This window comes from Chiloscyllium plagiosum, unplaced genomic scaffold (genome assembly GCF_037043375.1).
Source record: "Chiloscyllium plagiosum isolate Xiang-an unplaced genomic scaffold, Cpla_swu_hap1 HiC_scaffold_2, whole genome shotgun sequence".
NCBI lineage: Eukaryota > Metazoa > Chordata > Chondrichthyes > Orectolobiformes > Hemiscylliidae > Chiloscyllium > Chiloscyllium plagiosum.
In genome coordinates this window covers 163,949,130-163,976,525 of record NW_028270140.1, presented here as the reverse complement: position 1 = coordinate 163,976,525, position 27,396 = coordinate 163,949,130, and the positions used below count along the sequence as shown (strand labels likewise).

The window sequence follows — 27,396 nt, the reverse complement described above, 5'->3', positions numbered from 1 at the left end:
GATTCTACAAATTTATTAAGGACAAAAGAGTAGCTAGGGAGAGAATAGGGCCCCTTAAAGATCAGCTAGGTTGCCTATGTGTGGAACTGCAGGAGATGGGTGAGATACTAAACGAGTATTTTGCATTAATGTTTACTGTGGAGAAGGATATGGAATAATGAGAACTTGGGGAAGTAAATAGTGATGTCTTTAAAAGTGTCCATATGACAGAAGAGATGCTGGAGATCTTATAACACATAAAGGTGGATAAATACCTAGGACATGATCAGGTGTACCCTAGACGTTTGTGGGAAGCTAGGGAAGTGATTGCCGGGCCCCTTGTTGAGCTATTTGTATCATCAAAGCCATGGAGGAGATGCTGGAAGACTGGACAGTGGCTCACGTACTATTACTTAAAAAGGGTGTAAGGAGAAGCCAGGAAGCTGTAGATCGGTGAGCCTGATGTCAGTGGTGGGTCAGTTGTTGGAAGGGATTCTGAAGGACAGGATTTACATGTATTTGGAAAGGCAAAGACTAATTAAGGATAGTCAGCATAGCTTTGTGCGTGGGAAATTATTTCACTAGCTTGATTGAGCTTTTTGAAGAAGTGGCAAAGAAGATTGAAGGCAGAACGGTAGGTGTTGTTTATCTGGACTTTAGCAAAGTGTTAGATATTTCATGGTAGACTGTTTACTAAGGTTAGATCACATGGAATACAGGGAGAACTGGCCATTTGGATACAAAATTGGCTCAAAGGTAGGAGACAGTGATGGAGGGTTGCTTTTCCGAGGCCTGTGATCAGCGGTGAAATGCAATGATTGGTGCTGGGTTCACTGCTTGTCATCTACGTAAATGATTTGGATGTGGATATAGGAGTTATGTTTAGTAAGTTTGCAGATGACACCAAAATAGGTGGGTGGAGTGGACAAAGAAGTAGTTTATGTCAGATTACAAGGGGATGTTGATCAGATGAGCAAATGGGCTGAGGAAAGGCAGATGCAGTTTAATTTGGATAAATGTGAGGTGTTGCATTTTGGAAAGGCAAAGTGGGGCAGGACTTAAACACTTAATGGTAATGTCCTGGGAAGTGTTGCTGAACTAAGAGACCTTGGAGTGCAAGTTCATAGCTCCATGAAAGTGGAGTCACAGGTAGATAAGATATTGAAGATGGCATTTGGTATGCTTTCCTTTATTGGTCAGTGCATTGAGTATTGGAGTTAGGAGGTCATGTTGCAGCTGTTCAGGACATTGGTTCGGCCACTTTTGGCATACTGCGTTCAGTTATGGTGTCTCTGCTATAGGAAAGATATTGTGAAACTTGAAAGGGTTCAGAAAAGATTTACAAAGATGTTGTCAGGGTTGGAGGGGTTAAGCTATTCGGAAAGGCTGAATAAGCTGGGGCTATTTTCCACGGAACATTTGAGGATTAGGGAAGACTTAATAGACGTTTGAGGTGCATGGACAGGGTGAATAGTCTCTTTACCCCAGCGTAGGGCAGTCCAAAATTAGAGGGCATAGGTTTAAAGTGAGTGTGGAAAAACTTCAAACCAACCTAGCAGGTAACTTTTTCACGCAGAGTGTGATGCGTACATGGAATGAGATGCCAGAGGTGGTGGTGGAGGCTGGTACAATTACAGCATTTAAAAGGCATCTGGGTGGGTACATGAATAAGTAGGGTTTTGAGGGATATAGACTAAATGCTGGCAAATAGAACTAAGTGAAGTGAGAGAGAAGGGCACACAGACACTGAATTTATAGGCAGAGATCAAAAGATCACACAACTGGTGAGTGGACTGAAAAAGGATAGATCAGGGGACTTTGTAAATGAAATGAAGTTAAATATAATGGATGTCCAAAGGGACTTGTAGGTTCAGGTGCATAGACCTTTAAAATGACACAAACTGGAAATCTTCAAGGAAGCTCATAAAATGCTGACCATTCGATCTTGAAGACTAGTGTATAAGGATACAGACGTTATTTGACAGTCTTCTGTTACCAGTTGTATGATCTTTTGATCTCTTTGCCTATAAAGTCTGTGTCTGTGTGCTCTTCTCTCTCACTTCACCTGATGAAGGAGCTATGCCCGAAAAACTTGTACTTTAAATAAACCTGTTGAACTATATCTTGGTGTTGTGTGACTTCTACTTTGTCCACCCTAGTCCCATGCTGGCACCTCCACATCATACTTCTAAAATGCATCACTTCTCATTTATCAATGTTTTGTGTGGCACATTGCGAATGCCTTTTGAAACCCAAATATATTGCATCTTCTGGTTCCCGTTTATCTCTGCTGCTTGTTACTTCCCCTGGTTTATAAGGCATGATTTTTCTCTTTCTCTGGGCTCCATCTCCACTTATTGTTTCCCCCATTCTACCATCAGCATATATACCAAATTTGTCATCACTGCAGTCCGTTCTGAAGAAGGGTCATTGGACCTGAAACATTAACACTGTTTTCTGTGCGCAGATACTGCCAGATCTGAGTTTTCCAGCAATTTTTGTTTTTGTTGTTTCTAATTTTCCCCTTCATGAAGCCATTCAGACTGCTTGATCTTGTGTTTGTAAATGTTCTGCTTGGGTTTCAGGGGGGCAGTATATTAGCATGGATAAAGAATCTGCTAACAAATAGCATAGGGGTAAGGGGACCATTTTCAGGATGGCAACCTGTAATTCGTGTGCTATAGGGATTAGTGCTGAGGCCACATTTATTTACAATATATATAAATGACTTGGATGAGAAAAGTAAATTTAATATAGCTGAATTTTCAAATAACGTAGAGATAGGAGGGCAAGTGGTAAGGCGACACAAGGAGTCGAATATAATAGTATATCCTTTGTCATGCGTACCTAGGTATAGATGGAGGGAGTACATTGAAAAGGAGAAAGTGAGGACTGCAGATGCTGGAGATCAGAGCTTAAAAATGTGTTGCTGGAAAAGCGCAGCAGCTCAGGCAGCATCAAAGGAGCAGGAGAATCGACGTTTCTGGCATAAGAAGGGCTTATGCCCGAAACGTCGATTCTCCTGTTCCTTTGCTGCCTGACCTGCTGCGCTTTTCCAGCAACACATTTTGAAGTACACTGAAAAGATTTAGAAAATGGCCTCTTACGGCGCCGCCATGTTAGGTACAAGTACTTAAGTAAAAATCCTAGAAACAAAAAGAATTCTAAAAAGTAGTTGCATTACTTACAGAAGTAACACAGTTAAAAGGGCAGTACGGTGGCTTAGTGATTAGCACTGCTGCCTCACAGCATGAGGGACCTGGGTTCGATTCCAACCTCTGGTGACTGTCTCTGTGGAGTTTGCACATTAGAACATAGAACAATACAGCACAGAACAGGCCTAAAGTGAGGAAACCATAACTGCACACAGTACTCCAAATGTGGCCTATCCAAGGTCATGTACAGCTGCAACATCATTTCATGACTCTTGAATTCAATCTCTCTGCTAATGAACACTAATACACCATAGGCCTTCTTACAAGCTCTATCCACCTGAGTGGCAACTTTCAAAGATCTATGAACATAGACCCCAAGATCCCTCTGCTCCTCCACCTTACTAAGAACCCTACCGTTAACCCTGTATTCTGCGTTCTTTTGGGGTTATCAAAATGGATAACCTCACACTTGGCAGGGTTGAACTCCATCTGCCACTCCTCAACCCAGCTCTGCATCATATCTAAGTTCCTTTGCAGCTGACAACAGCCCTCCTCACTATCCACAACTCCACCAATCTTCGTGTCATCTGCAAATTTACTGACCCACCTTTGGACTCCCTCTTCCAAGTCATTAATAAAAATTACAAACAGCAGAGGACCCAGAACTGATCCCTGCGGAACTCCACTTGTAACTGGGCTCCAGGCTGAATATTTACCATCTACCACCACTCTGATTTCGACCGGTTAGCCAGTTCTCTATCCAACTGGCAAAATTTCCCTCTGTCCCATGCCTCCTGATTTTCTGCATGAGCCTACCATGGGGAACCTTATCAAATGTCTTACTAAAATCCATGTACACTACATACACTGCTCTACCCTCATCCACATGCTTGGTCACCTCCTCAAAGAATTCAATAAGACTTGTAAGGCAAGACCTACCCCTCACAAATCCGTGCTGGCTGTCCCTAATCAAGCGGTGTCTTTCCAGATACTCATAAATCCTATCCCTCAGTCCCCTTTCCATTACTTTGCCTACCACAGAAGTAAGACTAACTGGCCTGTAATTCCCGGGGTTATCCCTATTCCCTTTTTTGAACAGGGGCACAACATTCGTCACTCTCCAGTCCCCTGGTACCACCCCCCTTGACAGTGAAGATGAAAAGATCATTGCCAACGGTACTGCAATTTCCTCTCTTGCTTCTCATATAATCCTAGGATATATCCCGTCAGGCCCGGGGGACTTGTCTATCCTCAAGTTGTTCAAAATGTCCAACACATCTTCCTTCCTAACAAGTATCCCTTCTAGCTTACCAGTCCGTTTCGCACTCTCCTCTTCAACAATACAGTCCCTCTCATTTGTAAATACTGTCGAAAAGTACTCATTCAAGACCTCTCCTATCTCTTCCGACTTAATACACAGTCTCCAACTACTGTCCTTGCTCGGACCTGTGTCAGTGTGGGTTTTCTCTGGGTGCTCCAGTTTCCTCCCACAATCCAAAGATGTACAGGTTAGGTGAGTTCGCCATGCTAAATTGTCGAAAATGTTCAGGGATGTGTAGGTGCATTAGAGTAGTGAAATGGGTGGGTTACTCTTCCTAGGGTTGGTGTGGACTTGTTGGGCTGAAGGACCTGCTTTCACACTGATTAGGAATTCGAATTCTAAAAAAGGGTAATCATTACGGTCATATAAACAAATTGCATATAAACATTACATTGCAATAGTTGAACGCAGGGGTTTCATACATGGTCTGACCGGCCATGCCAAACCCCAGTCCAACAACCATCCCCGCTCTGCTCCAAGCCTCCAGTTGGCTCTCAGCTGCTTGAAAGTAAGTTTTCTCTGAGATCTGATTTCCCCATGCTGGCCTCCCGCTCTGGACCTGTTTACCCACACCAGCTTCCTCTCCTGACTTGGAAGAGGGAGTTGAAGGATGGGTCATTAAATTTGCAGACGATACAAAGATTGGAGGAGTTGTGGATAATGAGGTGGGCTGTTGTCGGCTGCAAAGGAACTTAGATATGATGCAGAGCTGGGCTGAGGAGTGGCAGATGGAGTTCAACCCTGTCAAGTGTGAGGTTGTCCATTTTGGAAGGACAAATAAGAATGCGGAATACAGGGTTAACGGTAGGGTTCTTAGTAAGGTGGAGGAGCAGGGGGGATCTTAGGGTCTATGTTCATAGCTCCTTGAAAGTTGCCACTCAGGTGGATAGAGCTTGTAAGAAGGCCTATGGTGTATTAGCGTTCATTAGCAGAGAGATTGAATTCAAGAGTCGTGAAATGATGTTGCAGCTGTAAATGACCTTGGATAGGCCACATTTGGAGTACTGTGTGCAGTTCTGGTTTCCTCACTTTAGGAAAGACGTGGAAGCTTTGGAGAGGGTGCAGAGAAGATTTACCAGGATGTTGCCTGGAATGGAGAATAGGTCTCGTATGAGGATAGGCTGAGAGAGCTAGGCCTTTTCTCATTGGAACGGCGAAGGATGAGGGGTGACTTGATAGAGGTTTATAAGATGATCAGGGCAATAGATAGAGTAGACAGTCAGAGACTTTTTCCCTGGGTACAACAGAGTGTTATAAGAGGACATAAATTTAAGGTGAAGGGTAGAAGGTATAGGGGAGGGGGATGTCAGGTGTAGGTTCTTTACCCAGAGAGTGGTGCGGGCATGGAATGCGCTGCCTGTGGGAGTGGCAGAGTCAGAATCATTGGTGACCTTTAAGCGGCAATTGGAGCGGTACATGGATGGGTGCTTAAGCTCGGACAAATGTTCGGCACAACATCATGGGCCAAAGGCCTGTTCTGTGCTGTATTGTTCTATGTTCCTCAACTGTTTCTCCTCGAATATAGATAGATTGTGAGTAGGCAAAAGCTTGCAGTTGAAATGCAGGGGATCCCTGACTTCTGAATGTTCACGCTTATGAATGGGATCGCTTACAGGGAGTAAAGATTTAATATATAAACGTTCCTTGTGTTTACAAGCAGCTATTTTGTATTGGCCTGCATAGTGTTCTGACTTAGAAATTGATTTGTGAATGGACTTAAGAGCAGAATATGCTTGCAACCTGGAGACTGTCTGTATATTGTTGGAAAATAAGGTTATGCATTTAGGCAGGAAGAATGGAAAAAACAGAATATTGTTTAGCTTTCTGCAGTATTTTTTTGAGAGATTTAAGATTCCTAAATCTCAAAAAGCTACCCCTCAGGTTCATTATCCAACTAAGGCAAATGGACTATTGGATTTTATTTCAAAGGAAATGGGCCACAAATATAGGGAGCCTTGTCAAAACAAGACACAAGTCAGACCTCAGATGGAATACCGTGAACAGTTTTGGTTCTCTCACCTGGAATATTGTAATTGGAGGCAATTCAGAAAATATTCCCTAAGCTGATTGTAAGTATGAAGGGATTTTCTTATGAGGAGTACTTGAGAATGTTGGGTTTGTATTCATTGAAGTTTAGAAGAAGAGATGTTATTGAACCGTTGAAGATTCTTGGTGGGCTTGCCAGAGTAGATATGGTGAGGTTGTTTTCCCTTGAGAGCGAGTCTAGGACTAGTGGCATAATGTACGTAAGGAGTCTCCTATTTAAGAGTTGAGGTTTTTTTTGTGTGATGAATCTGTGGAATTCTTTACTGTAGAGAACTGCCAGGGCTGCGTCATTAAATATATTCAAGGCTGAGATCATATTCGAATCATTTTGGCACTTATGGGTTCTGGGAAAAAGGTATTTTCCAGCCACATTAGGGAGATTTAAACAATCCTTGGGTAAGCACATGGATGATTTTGGGATAGTGTAGGGGGATGAGCTGAGAATAGTTCACAAATCGGCGCAACATCGAGGGCCGAAGGGCCTGTTCTTCGCTGTATTGTTCTATGTTCTGTTTGCGGGCCAAACAACCTTGCTAATGAGAAAAAAAATTCACAAAAACCTTTGGATTTTGGAGTTTTTTGGATTTTGGAACTTTAGATAAAGGATTGTTTATCCACATTGGGAATGGCGCATTTTAGTTTCATGGTTTGCTTAACCATTAAATCAACATGAAATGTCTTGAATGATTTGCTGCATTTGAGGGTAGGTAGGATGATATACGTTCTGGCTTTGCCAACAAAATGCGCACTTCTCACGAATGGAAGAGGAGCTACTGAATGTGGTTAGCAGTAGTTGAATCGTACATATCCGGTTCATTCATTTGTATGATATGAGAATTGCTGGCTGGCCAGTATTTACTGCCCATCCCTAGTTGCCCTTGAGAAGGTGGTGGTGAGCTGCCTTCTTGAACTGCTGCAGTCCACCTTAATTTACCATGGTGTCCTGTTAATAAATTCAATTTATATAACCACTATGTCACCATCTAAAGCTATAGATAATGAGGTGTGCAACTTGTTAAAAATTTCTTTCCCTGGTGCCTGTAAAGAATGAAAGCTTATTTGGATTGGGTAATGATAACCCATTATCATTTCTTCGAAAAGTTATATTAATCTCAATAACAGTAGTATTGAAGTAAAATTGAAGATAATTATTTTGCTTTTTATAGAGAACTGAAGGATAACCTTGGTAGTGATGACCCAGAGGGTGATATTCCAGTCCTCCTGCAAGCTGTCTTGGCTAGAAACCCCAATGTCTTCAGGGAGAAAAGCATGCAGAATCGATATGGGGTTCAGAGTGGTGAGTAATAAACACAGTAAACTGTGGATCACCAATTTATTCACAAAAACTGGCAAATCATTTTTTAGGATTTTTAAAATTATGAATTTTAAGATTTTCATTTGTAATTAAGCCCTTAGTTTATACTGTCTGAATAATCTTTATGTAACATTCTGGAGGTCCTGCTTGTGCTTCAGGATCCAATCAATTGTTTTGTTTACCTTGAATTTGTGAATTTGGCATTTCTGATCAAAAGCCTTGAAATTATTAATTTCATCACAGAAACTGGGGTAAATTAAGTTTGAATTTCTCTTTCACCAATACTGACTGACATTAGAAGCTGGAGGACTAACTGTGAACTAACTGTTGATCCTCCTGCAGTTTATTGCTCTTGCTAGAAATCTGTGAATAAAAATGAGTGACTGAGCTGACACTTTTCCAACCCTGTGTTAGAAAGTGCCTATATTTGATAGACTATGCTTTCTGGAGTTGGGAAATTGCTTTGAATACAAAATCATATTTTGAAATTGTATAACATATTTGATAAACACACAGTTTACAAAGTATTACTAAAATTAATAAAATTATGGTGGAGCACCAAATCAAGTCAACTCTTTCCTTTTAGGAAAAGAATGATTTTCTAAGGAATGAGACTACATGCAAAAACTGATAGGTTCATGATTTGAAGACATCACAACAATTTAATTTAAACTTTTAAATCATGATTAGCTAAGTTTTTTGCTGCTCCCTCAGGTTGTCATCACTGAATTTATAGCAAATAGGAATCTTTGCTGTGGTTGCTAATACGCTGTAACCTCTCCAGGAAAGAGTGCTTGGTAAAGAAGCGCTTACGGACTTTCAAAAAAAAATTAGACTATTGAACCACGTTGTTTGAACTGAATGTAATTATGTACCGGAGACACAAAATGGAGGCACCTTGAGTTCTTAAGTAATATTTTCTGTGCAGATAAGAGTTGGAGCCAAATCGAGCTGAAAGGATAAAAAATGAGCAAGAGGCTTATAGTGAAGGAAATAGCTAGACAATGTCAAAGATTGGCTTAACTTGAATTGCAACAAGCTCATACACTATTGCTGTGATTGGAAAGTTTGGAAGACAGTCATTGCCTATGTCACCTGACTAGACACTTGCATGATAACAGTGGGACATAAGCAAACCGGACTCTTGTTAACACACAAGCATGTGTATTTTCAAATTTTTTTGTTAAAATATAGACTATTGAATCAAATGCGTAGGGATCTGCATTTAAATTGAACAACATTAACCGTTGACAAATACAGTTCTTTAAAACTTTAATGTTTGTAAACGCCGGTGCGCACACTGTAATTAACCTGTTGCCACATACAAATGCACAGGTAGACTGTAATCACCTCCCCTCCCTCACTCTTGATCTAAGTGGTCAGTTCTTGCGATAGGAACCTGTACAACAGGAGGAAAAGCACAACCAAGTTTAAAGCCTCCATTCATCTTCCCAGCTCAATCACACTAGCAGTTTTTACCCCCACTCAGTGATTGAGTTACTTGCTGGTGATTTTATGGAGTGCATGAGCCTGAGAGTTGTAGAGCTGGTGAGGAAATTCTGCTGTTTCTTGATTCCACAGTTCTAGACTGGTGAGGTTACAGTGTGTCTATCCCTCAACAGCATCACTAAAAATAAAATTATCTTCTGCTATTTGTGGGCTTTGCTGTGCAAATTGGCTGGCTCATTTTCCTACAAAAATAAGTAATTGCACTTGTAAAAGTACATTCTTTGGACCATCCTAAGGATATGAATAGTGCTTTATAAATGCAAGTTTGTTTTTGAATTGGCTTCAATGTATGAACATGTCCTGTTTCAGGTATTATGCAACAACAGATCATCCAACACCAACAATACAAACTACCCCAGAATTCCATACATGGGAGCCCTGCATCCTCCACTTTTCAACAGTCCACAATCTCGCACAGTCCTTCCAGGTAATATGCAACATATTATCACATTGGTAGAATCTCCAGAACATAGTTTGATAGTGACTTGTTACTAAATATCTATTGTTCAATGTAGTTTGCAATTCTCATTTTCAACAGTTAATAGATGAAAAATAAAGTGGTGTGGGCTCTCTAGGATGGTCATGTTTAGCAGATAACAAAGGTGCTAATCCCAAAAACTCATTGCCTGATCTAATATCATATATTGCATATGTTTGTTCTGAATAGTATTGCAAGTTCTGTCACATCTCTGCTATCCTTCTATTTTTAATTGTAGCTTATTTTTTACTTCATTTGCTCAGCTTCTGTATGTGTAGTTAAGTAACACCTTGATTTTAAACTTCACATCCTTGTTTTTATGCCTTCATGTCTCACTACTCTGCATCTCTAAATCCCTCCATACCTCACCACTCTACCTGTGTTTCTGTAACTCTGGCCTCTTAAGCACACACAATTGTTCCATTTTGTTGACTGAGTCTTCAGTCACCTAGACCCTAACTCTGGAATTTTCTCCTTGAGGTTCTCTGCCTGTTTACTTCACTTTCTTCCTTTAAGGTGCCCCTTAACCTGGCTCTTTGACCAATTGTTTAGTTCTTGCCCTATATCTCCAATGTGGCTTGGTGTTATAATTTATTTTATAATGCCTCTGTAAAACGTATTGAGGTATTTTATTGCATTAAAGGCACTATATAAATGCTAACTTAGTGATATTCCATGTGCGCAGGGTATTTAGAAAAAAACGTTTTAAAAACCTGACTTGTGGCCACAAACTTGCACCACACTACATACCTGATTTCATTTCTTGTCAGTAGTCTTGCTGTAATTACCTGTTCACAGTTCCATGATGGTTCCGCTGACAAGTGAAACATTCAGTCATTGCAAATGTTTTTATTATCCAATTCTATTTCATTCAGTTCTTTGCTGGTTAGCAGTTGAGTCCTGATCAGTAAATTCCTTAAGATTTGTTGCAAGTCAAAGTTCATAACCAAAACATCTATCCCAAATTTTAAGGTTTCACCAGTTGCACATTTGCACTAACGAAGCCTCACGTATGCAAATGATTCTTGTGCTATCGGTTATGGCAGATGGTAAAATTTAAATTCAATAAGATATGGAATTCAATTCTAGTCTAATGGTTACCACGTAACCGCTGTTTATTATTAAAACATCCACAGGGTTCACTAATGTCCTTTTTAGGGAAGGAAGTCTGCCATCCTTACCTGGTCTGGCCTACATGTAACTCCAGACCCACAGCAATGTGTGTGATTCTTAACTAAAATAGCCAATCAGTTCTAGGGCAATTAGGAATCTTGAACAAATATTGGCCTAACCAGCAATACCCGTATCTCATGCACGTATGTAAAAATAATTGTTCAGGACTGGGGTGGAGAGGGGAGAAGCAAGTTAGTTTGAATGTTGTTTTAAAATCTAAATAACATTCATATTGTGGCAAGAATAGCTAGAGTGAGACCAAATGGAAATGATCCCTTTTTATTTGAAGACAAAGTCCAGGAATTCATTGCTCTGTAAGATTAAAAAAGATAATTATCATAGAAACTGGTGAATCCAGTATCTCTCCTTTTGATGGTGACTATTTTGAAACAAGCGTCACATGTAGCTTACCAGGTTAAAGAGAGAAGTTGCTGGTATCATTCACCAGTGAAGTATTTCTTGGTGGGGGCTGGTGGTGGAAGCGAGAGAAAGAGAGAGAGAATGAAAGTAATTCAGCTCATTTTTTATCAGTTTGGATTTTGGTGGTGTTGGCTAGGCCAGCATTATTACCCATGCTTAATTGCCCTGGAGAAGATGATGGTGGGTCTATTTATCATGGGCATAACTAGAGACAAGATGAAACTGGATCCAGTCAGTTCTGCTACAACGCGTGTTTCTTCCAATGTGATTTACCTTTAACGCGATTGAAGAACTCAGACTGTTATTTGCAGAACGCAAACTTCCCTTACATGTAATGGCTATAATGCGATTCTGGCCCCCATTACTTTAAATGGCGCAACTATTGCATGATTTTCTTAAAATGCAAAATCGCACGAGAACTGAGCTATCGTGTTATATCAGAATTGACTGTACTGCTGTTTCTATGTTCTGATAGTCAGTTGTGAGCTGAGCATGAGGAGAGGAATGATGTTACAAGATGCGGCATTAAAGTACAAGTCTGATATCCTATATCTGGAAACCTTGGGGCGCAACTGTTTTTCAGTAATTGGATAATTTTGGTCTTTGGTACAGCTTATTTGCCCTAAAAATTACTCTTTCAAATGACTTTTATCACCTTCCACTAAGATGGTCAGTTAGCTCAGTTGACTGGATGGCCAGTTTGTGATGCAAAGTGACTCCAGCAGTGTGGTTTCAGTTCCCACACTGGCTGAGGTTACCATAAAAGGATCCTTCTCAAGTTCTCCCTCACTTAAGGCGTGGTGATCCTCGGAATAAAGCACCACCAAGTAATGTCTCTAATGAGAGAATGGTCTTATAGTCTGGTGACTTTATCTCTATCACCTTCTACTGCTGAAGAAATTTACTCCTACAGATATGTAACCATGTAGTGTTTTACCTCCAAGTTTCTTCCTCTTAAAAATAGCTTGGAACATTGGGATTTTCATTCTTTTGGTTCTGTTCAGGTCTGCCTGTCTGAGGCTGCTTTCAGAAAAAAGCAGTTTCATTTAGATCTTTTTGGTTTTCAGATGTATGGATAAGGATACCCATCTTGTGGTATATAACATGTTGGAGGATTTAGTACATCAAATTAGTTCATTGCTTAAACAATGAACTGGTCACAGTAGTTCTCCATTAGGAAGGAAGACCTACCTACCATTGTGGATGTAAGTTTGCTGGCTGAGCTGGAAGGTTCGTTTTCAGATGTTTCGTCACTATACAAGATAACATCATCAGTGAGCCTCCGGTGAAGTGCTGGTGTTATGTCCCATTTTCTATTTGTGTTTAGGTTTCTGTAAACGTCCGAAAATGAACAGTCCAGCTCTGAGCAAACTTACATCCAGAACATCAAGCTGAGCTACAAATCTTCTCAAAAGCCGCTACTTATCATTGGTTTCCACATGCCTACATAATAAACTCAGATGCATGCTGCATAGAATTGTACATGTTTTATTTTCCAGCTCTTGACCGATTACCTTGGAGGCTGTGACAATGCAGATGCAGATAAACTGATCAAATGTGGAAATTTGGGTAAATGTTGTTTCCTTTTTGTTTACAGTCGATTTGTACCACCTCAGTCAAGTTCAGCCAACAGATATATGACTCAGCAGAACAGTCCTGTGCCCAGTCCATATGCTCCCCAGAGTCCTCCAGGTTACATGCAATATCCACAACACCCTCCAAGCTATACACAACATCAACAGATACAACAAGGTAAGAGCTGAGAAAATTTTGGAAATGAATGACCTGCAAGCACAAGCAAGTGTTGAAGATGTTTATTAGAATCTATTTTCATACTCCATAGATTCTTCATTAGAGTCTCCCAGCGCAATTCCCTCCTGACTGTATCCCATGTGCTGTTTGCTTTTAAATTGGGTAGATGAACTTCTCCAGGATCCTAGATAGGGTCAGACATGTTTCTTAGTTGTTTGATATTGGGAATATAGTAACTCGGTATACTCTGAGAAATTAGGTACTAGGTGCTCCACTGGAGCTTAAGCTGTTTTCCCTGCTTTACCCAATTCCAGTGCACCATTGAGATAGCTCAGAGGCCTTACTTTGGTGAGATTCATTTGTGTTTTTTGGTACCAGGATTTATTCATAAGTGAAGTTTAAGAATAAAGTAAAGCTTCTGCAATGGAGGTTGTGGTTCATAATTGTTGCTCATAGTTCTGAATGCTTGTTTTTCCGTCCTTAGAGTTGCATGGTTCCCCTCTGGTATCAGGTCCTACGTATTCTGGGAGTCCTCAGAGACCTGTGCAACCCTGTTTGATAGTCCAGACTCAGCCTTCTCCTCAGCAGCAACAGTCAACCTCCACGCTAGGTAAAGAATGCACCATTTCAGCTGTTCTGCATAATATAGCAGGGCATGAAATAAGTGGAGATGTGTGGCAAATGCTTGTGCAATACACAGAATTAGTATATCAGTTTTGGGAAGATAAAGCAAGTGTAACAAGCCTTCTATCCTAGCAAGTTGGAATCCTCAATATGTGCACTACAGTTTTATTTAAACAGACAGAAATTCCCATTGGCAAGGCATTCATTTCATTAATTGCTCTATTGAATTGCTGTCAGCACTTGACAATTGAAGAATATTTGTAGGATGGCATCTTTTTCTGATTAAAATGGTCAGTGATATTATTTAGGTTGCTTGAATTCTTTTTGGAAAAAAAACAGCCTGTTTCCGTACAGTTGCTATTGTGTTACCACTTGGAATTAATTTAGATAGGGCAAATATCTGACACTGGTAGGCTATACACTCTGGGCTTAATTAACTGCTAGTGGCAGATCTGTATCCAGCAGCACTTTAACCAGACTGTTTAATTGTTCAAAATTACACTTAAAAGTTACAACACAAATTGAGAGCATGAAACATGGAATTCTCCTCTTTTATACTTCAATTAGACATTCCAGAAATTTCATAAACTCATTAATAAACCTATTGCGCTTGAATGCTTCCCATGAAAATAGTCCTCAGCAAAATGTCTTTCATGGTTTTAAGGTATGTAGCAGACACTACAGATTTTGCCCTGAGAATTGGGAAATTTTGGTGAGATACTTAAGTTATCCTTTTCTCCATTTACATTAATGAAAAGAAAAAGATCATGTAATTGTAGTTCCTTACAAAATGTTCAGTAGTATGCACTTGCCAGACATTGTTGCTATTGGATGAGAGGTGAGCCACATTGTTAGAACATTGGTGTCTTTTTGATTTGATTTCTTTGCAACGACAAAGAATGCTTAATTCAATATTTATAACATCACCCATCTCAACCTTATAGCTGTTGAAAGCCTTTATATTTCTGGATTTGTTTATTTCAATGAACATTTGGATGAACTCCCATCAATCTGTTCAACTGAATTTTAGCTCAAACTAAGTAGTAAGACCACAGGCCATTCACCCCATTGACTAGATTAGAGTGGTGCTGGAAAAGCACAGTAGGTCAGGCAGCATTCGAGGCGCAGGAAAATCGATGTTTCGGGCAAAAGCCCTTTATCAGGAATGCTTTTGCCCGAATCATCGATTTTCCTGCTTCTCAGATGCTGCCTGACCTGCTGTGCCTTTCCAGCACCACTCTAATCTAGGCTCTGGTGTCCAGCATCTGCAGTCCTTGTTTTTATCTAGTTGATTCACCACATTGAGTCAGCTTCAACATTCAATGAGATCATGGCTGTTCTAATAGTATTAGGGTGAAGATGGTGAATGCTAATCATATGGAGCTGGGAATACAGGAAGTGAACATTTCAGCTGTCACGATTCCAACTGATGGTTCTCCTGGACAAGTTAGATCCAAGGATGAAGCCCAGCTTTATTATTCATTTATTTAGCTAGTACACATGGTGGTTAATCACTTTGTTTAATAACAGAACAGTGTATTACACAAAAGAAATTTATTTAACATTATTTGTCATAAAAAAGTTAACTAAATATTGAAGGCAATTGTCAAAATCTATAAAACACAGCAAAGCAAAGTTTGAAACTGATTCCCAGTGCTATCCATTACAGTGACTCTAGAAGGAACTGTACTCCCCTCTAAACTCTATGGTTTTACTTTAACTGGATTTTTGACAACTTCTTGACCTTGGATTGTGATGACAATTCTGAGACCTTTCCAACTTTGTTGACGTGAACTTTCTTCAAAACTGAGAGCCTTCTAATTTCTAATAACCAGCAAATTTCTGAATCAACTCATCTATTTTGGAAATTTCGCAGATTGAGCCCTTTTTGTTGACTTGTTCCTGAACTTCTAAACTCCACACCGTGTCTGGAACTGGACTGTTTAATTTGACATTGTTTGGCACAACATCATGGGCTGAAGGACAGTACAGCACAAGAACGACTATGTTTTAACAGAATTTTTAAAAACAAAGGCCTTGCTACAAAGAAGAAAGAAAATTTACAGCCCAGAAATAGGCCCTTTGGCCCTTCAAGCCTGAGCCGATCCAAATCTACTGTCTAACCTGTCACCCAATTCCTAAGCATCTGAATCCTTCTGCTCCCCAACTACTAGGGTATCTGTCCAGACGCATCTTAAATGAATCTAATGTCCCTGCCTCTACTACCTCTGCTGGTACCTTATTCCAGGCACCTACCACCCTCCGTGTAAAGTACTTGCCACATGTATCCCCCTTAAACCTTTCACCTCTCAGCTTGAAAGCATGACCGCTCGTTATTGAATGCTTCACCCTGGGGGAAAAAGCTTATCTCTATCTACCCTGTCTATACCCTTAATGATTTTGTCGACCTCAATCAGGACCCCCCTCAATCTCCTTTTCTCTAATGAAAATAAACATAACCTGAAGAAGGGCTTATGCCCGAAACGTCTATTCTCCTGCTCCTTGGATGCTACCTGACCTGCTGCGCTTTTCCAGCAACACATTTTTCAGCTCTGATCTCCAGCATCTGCAGTCCTCACTTTCTCCACAAATATAACCTACTCAACTTCTCTTTATAGCTGGCATCTTCCATACCAGGCAATATCATTGTAAATCTTTTCTGCACCCTCTACAAAGCGTCCACATCCTTTTGGTAATGTGGTGACACAGTATTCTAAATGCGCTGAACCAATGTTGTGTACAATTTTAACATGATCTGCCAGCTCTTATACTCAATACCCTGTCCGATGAAGGCAAGCATACCATATGCCGCCTTGACCATTCCATCCCCCTGTGCAACCACCTTCAAGGTACAGTGGACCTGAGCAGATCTCTCTGCTCATCAACTTTTCCCAAGGTTCTTCTGTTCAGTGTATAATTCGCTCTAGAATTAGACTTCCCAAAATGCATCACCTCACATTTGCCTGGATTGAACTCAATGTGCCACTTCTCCGCCCAACTCTCCAGTCTATCTATATTCTCCTGTATTCTTTGACAGTCCCTTATGCTTTCTGCTACTTCACCAATCTTCGTGTCATCTGCAAACTTGCTGATCATACCAACAGTGCCCCCTTCCAGACCATTTTGTATATCACCAGCAACACTGATCACTGTGGAACACCACTGGTCACCTTTCTCCATTTCGCGATACTCCCTTCAACTACTACTCTGTTTCCTGTTGCTCAACCAGTTCTTTATCTACCTAGCCAGAACACCCTGCACACCATGTGACTTCATTTTCTGCATTAGTTTACTATTGGGAATGTTCTCAAACACCTTACTAAAGTGTATGACATCTACAGCCCTTGCTCATCCTAGGCTCTTCTAATTTGATACGAAAGCAACTGGCCTGACATGTTTACTGTGCCTGTCATCAACTCATGAAATCTTTACATCAATACTCCAGGGATGTGCAGGCACCTATTCTCTGGTGACATGTTCCATCAGTAAGACGTTTGACAAGGTTCCCCTTGGGAGACTGATTAGTAAGGTTAGATCTCACGGAATACAGGGAGACCTAGCCATTTGGATGCAGAACTGGTTCAAAGGTAGAAGACAAAGGGTGGTGATGGAGGGTTGTTTTTTCAGACTGGAGGCCTGTGACCAGTGGAGTGCCACAAGGATTGGTACTGAGTCCTCTTATTGTCATTTACATAAATTATTTGGATGCAAGCATAAGGGGTACAGTTAGTAAGTTTGCAGATGACACCAAAATCGGAGTGGTAGTGTACAGCGAAGAAGGTTACCTCAGACTACAACAGGATCTGGACCAGATAGGCCAATGGGCTGAGAAATGGCAGATGGAGTTTAATTCAGATAAATGCGAGGTGCTGCATTTTGGGAAAGCAAATCTTAGCAGGACTTTTACACTTAATGGTAAGGTCCTAAGGAGTGCTGCTGAACAAAGAGACCTTGGAGTGCAGGTTCATAGTTCTGTGAAAGTGGAGTTGCAGGTAGATAGGATAGTGAAGAAGGTGTTTGGTATGCTTTCCTTTATTGGTCTGAGTATTGAGTACAGGAGTTGGGAGGTCATGTTGCGGCTGTACAGGACATTGGTTAGGCCACTGTTGGAATATTGCATGCAATTCTGGTCTCCTTTCTATCGGAAAGATGTTGTGAAATTTGAAAGGGTTCAGAAAAGATTTACAAGGATGTTGCCAGGGTTGGAGGATTTGAGCTACAGGGAGAGGCTGAACAGGCTGGGGCTGTTTTCCCTGGAGCGTTTGAGGCTGAGGGGTGATGTTATATAGAGGTTTACAAAATCATGGAGAGGCATGGATAGGGTAATTGCCAAAGTCTTTTCTCTGGGGTCGGGGACTCCAGAACTACAGGGCATAGGTTTAGGGTGAGAGGGGAAAGATATAAAAGAAACTTAAGGGGCAACTTTTTCACATAGAGGGTGGTGCATGTATGGAATGAGCTGCCAGAGGAAGTGGTGGAGGTTGGTACAATTGCAACATTTAAGAGGCATTTGGATGGGTATATGAATAGGAAGGGTTTGGAGAAATATGGGCTGGGTGCTGGCAGGTGGGACGAGATTGGGTTGGGATATCTGGTCAGCATGGGTGGGTCGGACCAAAGGATCTGTTTCCATGCTGTGCATCTCTATGACTCTATTTAGTCACTCCTCCAGAAGGACACTTTATCCTTTAGATTAGATTACTTACAGTGTGGAAACAGGCCCTTCGGCCCAACAAGTCCACACCGACCCGCCGAAGCGTAACCCACCCATACCCCTACATTTACCCCTTACCTAACACTACGGGCAATTTAGCATGGCCAATTCACCTGACCTGCACATCTTTGGACTGTGGGAGGAAACCGGAGCACCCGGAGGAAACCCATGCAGACACGAGGAGAATGTGCAAACTCCACACAGTCAGTCGCCTGAGGCGGGAATTGAACCCGGGTCTCTGGCGCTGTGAGGTAGCAGTGCTAACCACTATATGAAAAAAAAATCTGCCTTTTCTGAAATCCACGTTTCAAAATTGATATTGGTGCATATTATGCACTTTTCACAACATTAGTAAGTTCAGTAGATACTGTCTCATGTCTTTCTGCAGACATCACCAGATACTGATAAGAATATGATTGTCTCCAATTCTGAGCAAAATTCCTGATTCCTCAATTGTTATTTGAGCTGAACCAGAATCTAATTTTCAACCTAAAACTTTGAAATTAATTAGAAATAATTGTATGTGAATACCAACCTATCCTCCATTTCTCTTTTTGGAAGTCGTGGGTGATTTAAGTATATGCAGCCTGTAAATTTTGTTATATAGCCATGCATAGAAGAAACTTAAAGGGATTGACTTGTGCATGGATTATTTGGGAGCTTTCTATTGCTGCACAGCTCATGGAAACCATTGATTCAATCCATGTCTTGTTGCTAGTACTGTAACTCCGTGTTATGCAAGAATCTTCAGAAAATCACCATAGCTGTTAAGTAGAAACTATGCATTTTGAATTGTATGTACTTTTATTTTCGATTACATCTGATATTTAAAGTTTCAGATCAAGTGAAATTTGTTCTGAAGTGAAGCAGTCTTTAAAACAAAAATATTAATCCATTTGGTTAGCTTATTTTTGTTTAGTGAAGTGAAGTTTTCTTAGAAATATTTTGCTTTTCATGGTTGTTGAGAGGGTTGCATTTGGGGACTGATGGTTGTCCCTTTCCTGCCGCAAGTGAATCAGATATGCACATGTAGGATAGCTTAATTAAAATAAATTATGGTGTTTTTCAGCTTCTGTATCAAGCCCAATGATTCCCAGTGGCATGCGGAATATTCATGATAGTAAAGTGACAAGTCAGATGTCGAGCTCCTCATCCAATCACCATTCAGATAATTCAAGACATGGATCGAATGAGGACTATATACACATGGTGCATCGGCTTGGATCAGAGGTAGGAACAGAGTTGATTAAGAAATAGCTCTTTGTATGCTTGGATCTGGACAACTACCTTTGGGGCAAGTGCATTCAATGCTAGTTTAATTTTGAATCAGAAAATCTGTGTTGGAATTAAGTGTAATTTTAAGTCAAATTGATCTTTTGAATTTTACGTGAAATTTAACTTTCAGCAAAATGATTGGACAATGAGTCAGCTCCATAAATTTCAGAGTACGATTGATTCCTTAGTGATTTCACCTATTTTATATAATTGGAAAAAGTTTTGTTTGCTTGCTTTCACACGGTTAATTCCCTTGACTGTGCTATTTCATGTAGTTCTGCCAGTTCCATCATATCAATTGGAGGCACATTTTGTTAAGACCTGCAGCTCTTTTCTCAGCCTTGGCCGAGACTCCCAACGTATTCTTCAGAAGTAGACAATTTCCATTCCTTTATGATTCCTTCCTTTCAAACGCTCAACCAGAATAATTTTTGCTATATCAAAGTCAATAAAGCAGTAGTGCTGTCACTCTTAATAAACAGAATTAATAAGATAAATATGAATTTAAATATGAATTCTGTGGTTAACACACCAACTTTATAACTAACTCAAATTGCATTTTGACTAGGAGTCACAACTAAGATGCATTTCATCTCAAACTGTCAGACACCACAACATTCCTTTGAAATATTTTGAGAGTTGAGGCTATCTCATTGGAATGTTTTTAAGGCAAAGGTTAAAATTTTGAACAGTGAAAGGAATTGAGGTTTATGGTGAGTGGGTGGTAAGTGAAGCTGAGTTCTCAAAAGTCAGCCATGATCTTTATTGAATGGTGAAGCAGGCTCAAGGGGCCAGATGATCCACTCCTCCTGCTACTTACATCCTTATGAGATATTTCAGCTCCCTGTTTTGAAGATATAGCTTCTGATTTCTGAATTGAGCAACTTAGTCTTTCATGAGATGCATCCAGCATCTCACTTCTAGCACAATACCAGCTCCCTCATCTGTCCGGGACACTCTTTATCTCTAGCTCCCATCTGCACCAAGTGTTTACTGCTCCTGGCCTTCTGTGTGCCACACTCCCCATGAACATTTGTAAGCCTCAATTATCTGAGCTAGCAATATTCTGTTGCCTCTTCAGTTTATTATGAGCTTTTCTTAGCCCAGGCTATATATTGAACTAACAACAGCACTTCAGTTGTTGCTTCTTTTGCTTGAGACTAACTTCTCTGGGTACCAGTTCCCTCGGGGTATAGCTGATCACATAGAAACTAGAAGGAGTAGTCGGCCAGTTGACCAATTGGTCCTACCAAGTTTGCATTGATCCTCTGTCAATCCATATTCCTGTTTTCACCCCATACCTCTCAATGCCTTTGAAATCTAAACATTTATCTATCTCTCTAATATATTCTGTTCCACAGCCTTCTGTTGTAGAGAATTCCAAAGGTTTACTACTTTAGATATCCAAATCATTTAAATCTACTGGTTTCCTTTTATCTATTCTGCTTGTTACCTCCTCAAAGACACAATTTTCCGTTTATGAAGCAGTGCTTGATTTTTATGTATTTCTAAATGCTCCATTATTACATCTTTTAGAATTCTTTTGAGTGAAAAAAATGGTTGCCTTATCTCAGTCCTAAGTGGTGTATCCCATATCCTGATATTGTGTCCCCTGATTCTAAACTGCCCCCACTCAGGAAGCAGCATCCTCTCCATGGGTACCCACATGGGTCTCAGTAATGGCGGTCTCTTTGGGGTCCATGGAACATTCCTTGTTACAGTCCTACTCCTGCCCCCACCCACACCACATTCTCCATATGTTGATGACATCCGTGCTGCTTTGTTCTCTTGTCCAGAATTGGACAAGTTTATCTATTTTGCTTCCAAAGTCTGCTCCACCCTCTCCTCTATCCTTCACGTGGTCACCAATATCCACCACAAACCCACTGACTCCCACCGTTACCATGACTGTACATCCTCTCACCGTACTTCCTGCAAAGATTCTCTTCCATTCTTCCAGTTTGTCTGTCTTCGTTGTATTTGTTCTGATGATGCCAACATTGACAAGGTGGTCTCTAAAGTGTCCATTTTATTCCTCAGCTGATGATTCCCCAGCATCGTGGTTGACGGGGCCTTCAGCTGATCAAAACGCTCTCCCGCACTTTGGCCCTCACTCCTTCTCTTCACTCCCGCAATGACGAGAGGACTCCCCTTGTTCTCACCTGCCATCCCACCAGTATCCCCATCCATTTGATCATTAGCTGCCATTTCCACTGCCTCCAATGCAATGCCACCATTGGGTGCACGTTCCCCTCCCTCCCTTGTCAGCCTTCCAGGGACCTTTGCCTCTGGGACACCCTGGTCCACTCCTCCTTCAATGTAAACATGTCTCCATGGCACCTTCCCCTGCAATTGCCCTACTCTCCACTTGCTGTCCATCATTTACATAAATATCAATCTTTTCCTTGCTGCTGTCAGTTCTGGTGAAGGGTCACTGCTCAGTTTTTCCAGCAATTTCTGCTTTTGATTTTGCCTGTCCCTACATCTAGTCTGTTCAGCCCTTTTTGAAATGTATGATGTTATATCAGTTGCACTCTTATTTTCTAAACTCTATTCAGTGGAGGCCCAGTTTAACCATTTTCTCTTCATAGGGCATTCCTGCCATCCCCAGTATCACCATAATGAACCTCCTATGCACTCCCAGTGGAAAATATATCCTTAGCTATAGAGGCCAAACTTGCACAAATTATTCCCAGGTGTGGTCTCCCCTCTTTACCAGCAGTAAGGCATCCGTACTTCTGAACTGTCATCCTCTTATAATGAAGATCAATATACTGTTTACCTTTCTATTTACCTGTTGCACCTGACTGTCTATTTTCATTGATGTGTACAAGGATACCAAGATCCCTTCGTGCGTCCACATCTCCTAATATCATGATTTGACCTCATTTAAAATCCTTTTGTAAATCCAAATATTTTGGAGATTCAACTATGTTACATTTACTGGTTTCCCTTTGTTCTGCTTGTTACCGCCTCAAAATTCTTTACCCCTTCATGAAGCTGTGTTGACTCTGCTTAATTTTTACTATGCATTTCTAAATGCTCTGTTATTAATCTTTTATTATAGGTGCCAATATTTTCCCAATGAGAAATGTTAAATTCAATGGCCTATAGTTGTCTACTTTTTGTATCCTTACCCTTTTTTAATATGGGTTTTAAGTGGAAGCTTTTCAATTCTCTGGGATCTTTCCAGAATCTTTGGAAGATTCTGACAGTACATCCACTAGCTACTTCTTCAGTACAAACAGTCAGTACCAAGGGATTTAGTTGCATTTATCCTTATTACTTTGAGGTACCTTTTCTCCAGTGATTGCTATTGTATTTAGTTGCCCCCTACTTTCGCTCCTTGATGGTTTCGTACCTTTGGAATGCCATTAATGTATTCTTTGTGAAAACTGATGTAAAGTATTTATTCAACTCTTCTGCTATTTCATGATTCCACATTATTATTTTCCCAACTGCATTCTCAAGGGGCCTGTGTTCATTTCAGCCCCTCTTTTCCATTTTGTACATTTAAAAGATCTCTTACTGTCAGTAAGATATTGTATTGCTTGGTAGTTTACCCTCTCAGATTGTTTTCTCTCCCTTTATTTGTTGTCATCTTTTGCGTTTTATTTGTTTTTAAAATTTTTTTCAAAGTATTTTTCCTAACCCAACTTGGCTTTTAAAACTCTCTCAATCCTGAAATTACTGCAAATTTTGCCACGTGGTGTTTTGTCTTTCACTTGGAAACTATTCTTAACTTCCTTAGTTGACCATTGTCTATTTATGCATTTTCTACAGTCTTCCTTCTTCATGTATCTTTGCTGTGAACTTTTTTCTTAAATGCCTGACATTGTTCCTCAAGTGTCGTTTCTGCTTTCCCAGTTTAGCCTGGCCAACTCAGCTCTTATCACTATGTAATTATGCTTATTTAAGTTTAGCATAGTTGTTTCTAGCCCAGCTTTCTCCCTTTCTCAAACTGAAGACTGAATCATTGTATTATGGCCATTGTTTCAGAGGGGATCTCTTCCTGTGGTTATTTATTAAGCCCTCCTCATTATATGTGACCAGATCCAAGATAATGTGATCACCAATTTGGAATCGCAACAAATTTGTTTCTGGAAACTACCTGAAAACACTCCCAATTCTTCCTCATGGCTACCTTTGCCAATTCAATTTTCTGAATCTACATTAAGATAAAAATCATTCATCTCTTATTTACATGCCCTAGTTATCTCATGGTTTATTTTCTGCCCTACAGAGCAGCTATTGTTAGGGCACACTATAGACTATTCCAACTAGTTCCATATTCCCCTTGTTATTTCTTGCTTCGAGTAAGTGAGGACTGCAGATGCTGGAAATCAGTTGAAAAGGGTGGTGCTGGAAGAGCACAGCCGGTCAGACAGCATTCGGGGAGCAAGAGAGTCGATGTTTCGAGAATAAGCTGATTGAAGAGCTGCAAACATTTGGATCTCCAAAATATTTGGATTTACAAAAGGATTTTAAATAAGGTCAAAACACGATATTAGATGTGGATGTACGAAGGGATCTTGGAAACGTCGAATTTCTTGTTTCGAACCATGTTGGTTCTGCATCATCCAGTCCAAGGTAATTTTGCTTAATGTGAAGATGCCAGTGTCTACCAAGCTTAGTTCCATTTGCACTCTCCGAATGTGACATGTAGTTTCCTTACTTAATATACATTCTGAATAGCTGAGTCCAATGGGTGCATCACTCCTCTAATCGCTGCCTGTCATTCGGAAAAGTCTAATTTATTCCCACTCTGTTTCCCTTGTGCTAACCAGTCCATGATCTGTTTCAGTACATGACCTCCAATCCCATCCTATTGAAGTTTGCACGCTGATCTCTTGTAGGACTATATCGTAACCCCCGGCTCCCCCTCATCAACTCTGAGTTATCTCCTTAAAAAGTTGTAACAGATTTGTAAAGCATGATTTTCTCTTTATAAATCTATGCTGATTCTGTCTGATTCTATCACCTATCTGCCAAGTGTTCTGTTGTTACACCTTTTATAATGGGCTATAACATTTCTCCCACTACTGATGTAAAACTAACTCATCTATAATTTGCTGATTTTTCTGCCTCTGTTAAATAGATGGGTTACCTTAGCTATCCTCCAATCTATTCGAGGCTACAGCATTTTGGAAGATGACTTCATACACGTGCTGTTTCTTGGGCCATTTTCTTAAGTACTTTGTGATGAAGCTTCTCAGGTCCTGTGGATTTATCTGTCTTCAATACTGTCAGTTTCCCCAGTACCATTTCCCTACTGAAACTGGGTTCTTTCACTTCCTTTTTCCCATAACAATCTGATCTTTCCCTTATTTTTGGGATATTATTTATGTCTTCCTTGTGAAGACAGAACTAAAGTATATATTTAATTGGTCTGTTATCTCTTTGTTTCCCATTATGAATTTCTTGTTTCTGATTGTTGGTGACCTATATTTGTCTTTACTAGTCCTTTTCTCTTCAATACCCATGGAAGTTCTTATTAGTTTGTACGCTCCCTTCAAGCTACGCTCTTAATCTATTTTCCTCCTCTGAACTTAGCATTTTGTCTCCCTTTGCAATCTAAACTGTTCCAATTCTCAAGTCTGTTGCTTTTTTGGCCAACTTGTTCACCTTTTCCTTGCATTTAATACAATGCTTAATTTCCCTGTTAGGCATGGTCTGACTATATTTCCTCTTTCAGTTTTGTGCCACTCTGGGAACTGTCTAGTTCATCCATATACTGTTTAAATGTTTGCCATTGCTTGTCTACTATCATCGCTTTAAATAACGATTCCCAATTTATCATAGCCAGCTTGCGGTTCATACAGTCATAATTTCCTTTATTCAAGGTCCTAATATCAGAAACAACTATGTCACTGTACCTTAGGAAGAATTCTCTTTCATCGTGGTCACCATTCCCAAAGGGTCCACAAGTAGATTATTAATTATTCCTTCCTCTTTACACAATATCCAGTCAAGGATGACCTTTACTTGGAGTTGGTTCCTCAACGTATTGACCCATATGTATACCCTCCAATGGATCCATCTCTAGACTATAGCTACAGATTTGTTTTTCCCAGTCTGTATGCTGATTGAAGTCATAGAATCTCTCTAGTGCAAAAAAAGGCCATATTTGTCCTCACCGCCCCTCGGAAGAGCATCCTACCCAGATCCAGACCTACCCTATTTCTATAACTCCTCATTGACCATGGCTAACCTACTTAGCCTATATATCCTTAGATACTATGGATAATTTAGCATGGCCAATCCATTTAACCTGTACATCTTTGGACCGAGAGGGGGAACGGGAACACCCAATGGAAACCCATGCAGACACAGGAAGAACATGCAGACTTCACACATGCACAGTCACCCAAGGCTGGAATTGAGCCAGGTCCCAAACACTGTGAGGTAGCAATGCAAACTGCTGAGCCACCATGCTGCTCATAATTACAGCCATATCTCTCTCCCTTGAGTTTCTAATTTCCTTTTGGAAATACCTGTACAAATGCCAGTATCCCATCAAAGTCATTTATTTAGACGCGGAGGATCTTTGACACTGATCCAGCTCCTTCAGTGAACTCTGAGCAGAGCATCAAACACTCCTGTTTATATCAGTCAGCAAGGGCTCCCTGATTGTGATGTTAATCTGGTCTAATAAGGGTACCTGTTGACCTTGTTACAATCACTACATCCCTTCTCCTGAGTCTGAGGACAGACCGGTTCAATTTTGTTTTAGCATCAGGTCAGGTTTCTCCAGCTCAGTGTCTGATATGAGCAGCGTATAAAGCACTAGCACTCATCCTGTACCTGAGTGTGTCTCGGAAGAAATTCATTCCTCTCCTCAGATGGCAAAGGTATCAAAGTGGTGACATCTGCCATGTTCGTCTCAGATATTTCTTCAATGCTTGATGGAGAGAGAGAGCCCACAAGTTCCAGGAGGGCATTTGATGAGTTGGGCATGTTTTGCTCCTGCAATATTTGAGAATTTGCAACTTTCATGTGGTCCATGATCTTGTTCAGGTCCATCGCACCAAGCTGAACTTTACATATCACTGGACCTGACCTTGTGTCGATCATGCCTCTTATCCATGCTAAACTTTGTCCTCTGAGGTAAACTGTCTTTCTCCCTTAGCAGAGTCTTATATCAGACATTGTCATTCCTGATGTCATTTCTCACCTCTGTTAACGCTCATTGCTAGTTCTGAGGCAGAGTCATTCAATCCAAAGCATGAACTCTGATTTCTGTCCACACATGCTGCCAGACTTGCTCGGCTGCTCCGGTTTCTGTTTTTGTTTCTTGGAGGATGATAGCTTTTCATTTTTCTTGATAACTATGGCTTGGGGTGGCTTAGTGGTTAGCACTGCTGCATCACAGCACCAAGGTCCCAAGTTCAATTGCAGCCTCTGGCGACTGTCTGTGTGGAATTTGCACATTCTCCCCGTGTCTGCGTGGGTTTCTTCCGGGTGCTCCGGTTTCCCCCCACAGTCCAAAGATGTGCAGGTCAGGTGAATTGGCCATACTAAATTGTCCATTAGGTGCATTAGTCAGAGGGAACTAGGTCTCGGTAGGTTACTCTTCGGAGGGTCGGTGTGGACTTATTAGGCCGAAGGGCCTGTTTCCACACTGGACGGAATCTA

The 27,396-nt window shown here is 40.7% G+C and overlaps 1 protein-coding gene across 4 annotated transcripts in view; it reads left to right on the top strand.

The window, feature by feature from the left end:
- Positions 1-27,396, top strand: part of LOC122556264 (nipped-B-like protein) — a 547,720-nt gene that overhangs the window by 141,033 nt on the left and 379,291 nt on the right. For 2 of the 4 annotated variants that reach the window (XM_043702895.2, XM_043702914.2), the window contains exons 4-8: positions 7,668-7,798; positions 9,635-9,752; positions 12,994-13,148; positions 13,633-13,758; positions 19,556-19,716. In XM_043702895.2, the coding sequence (XP_043558830.2) occupies positions 7,668-7,798; positions 9,635-9,752; positions 12,994-13,148; positions 13,633-13,758; positions 19,556-19,716 (691 nt within the window). Of the gene's footprint in view, positions 1-7,667; positions 7,799-9,634; positions 9,753-12,993; positions 13,149-13,632; positions 13,759-19,555; positions 19,717-27,396 lie in introns of those variants that run through there. The other 2 variants (XM_043702901.2, XM_043702907.2) reach the window with 2 other exon arrangements.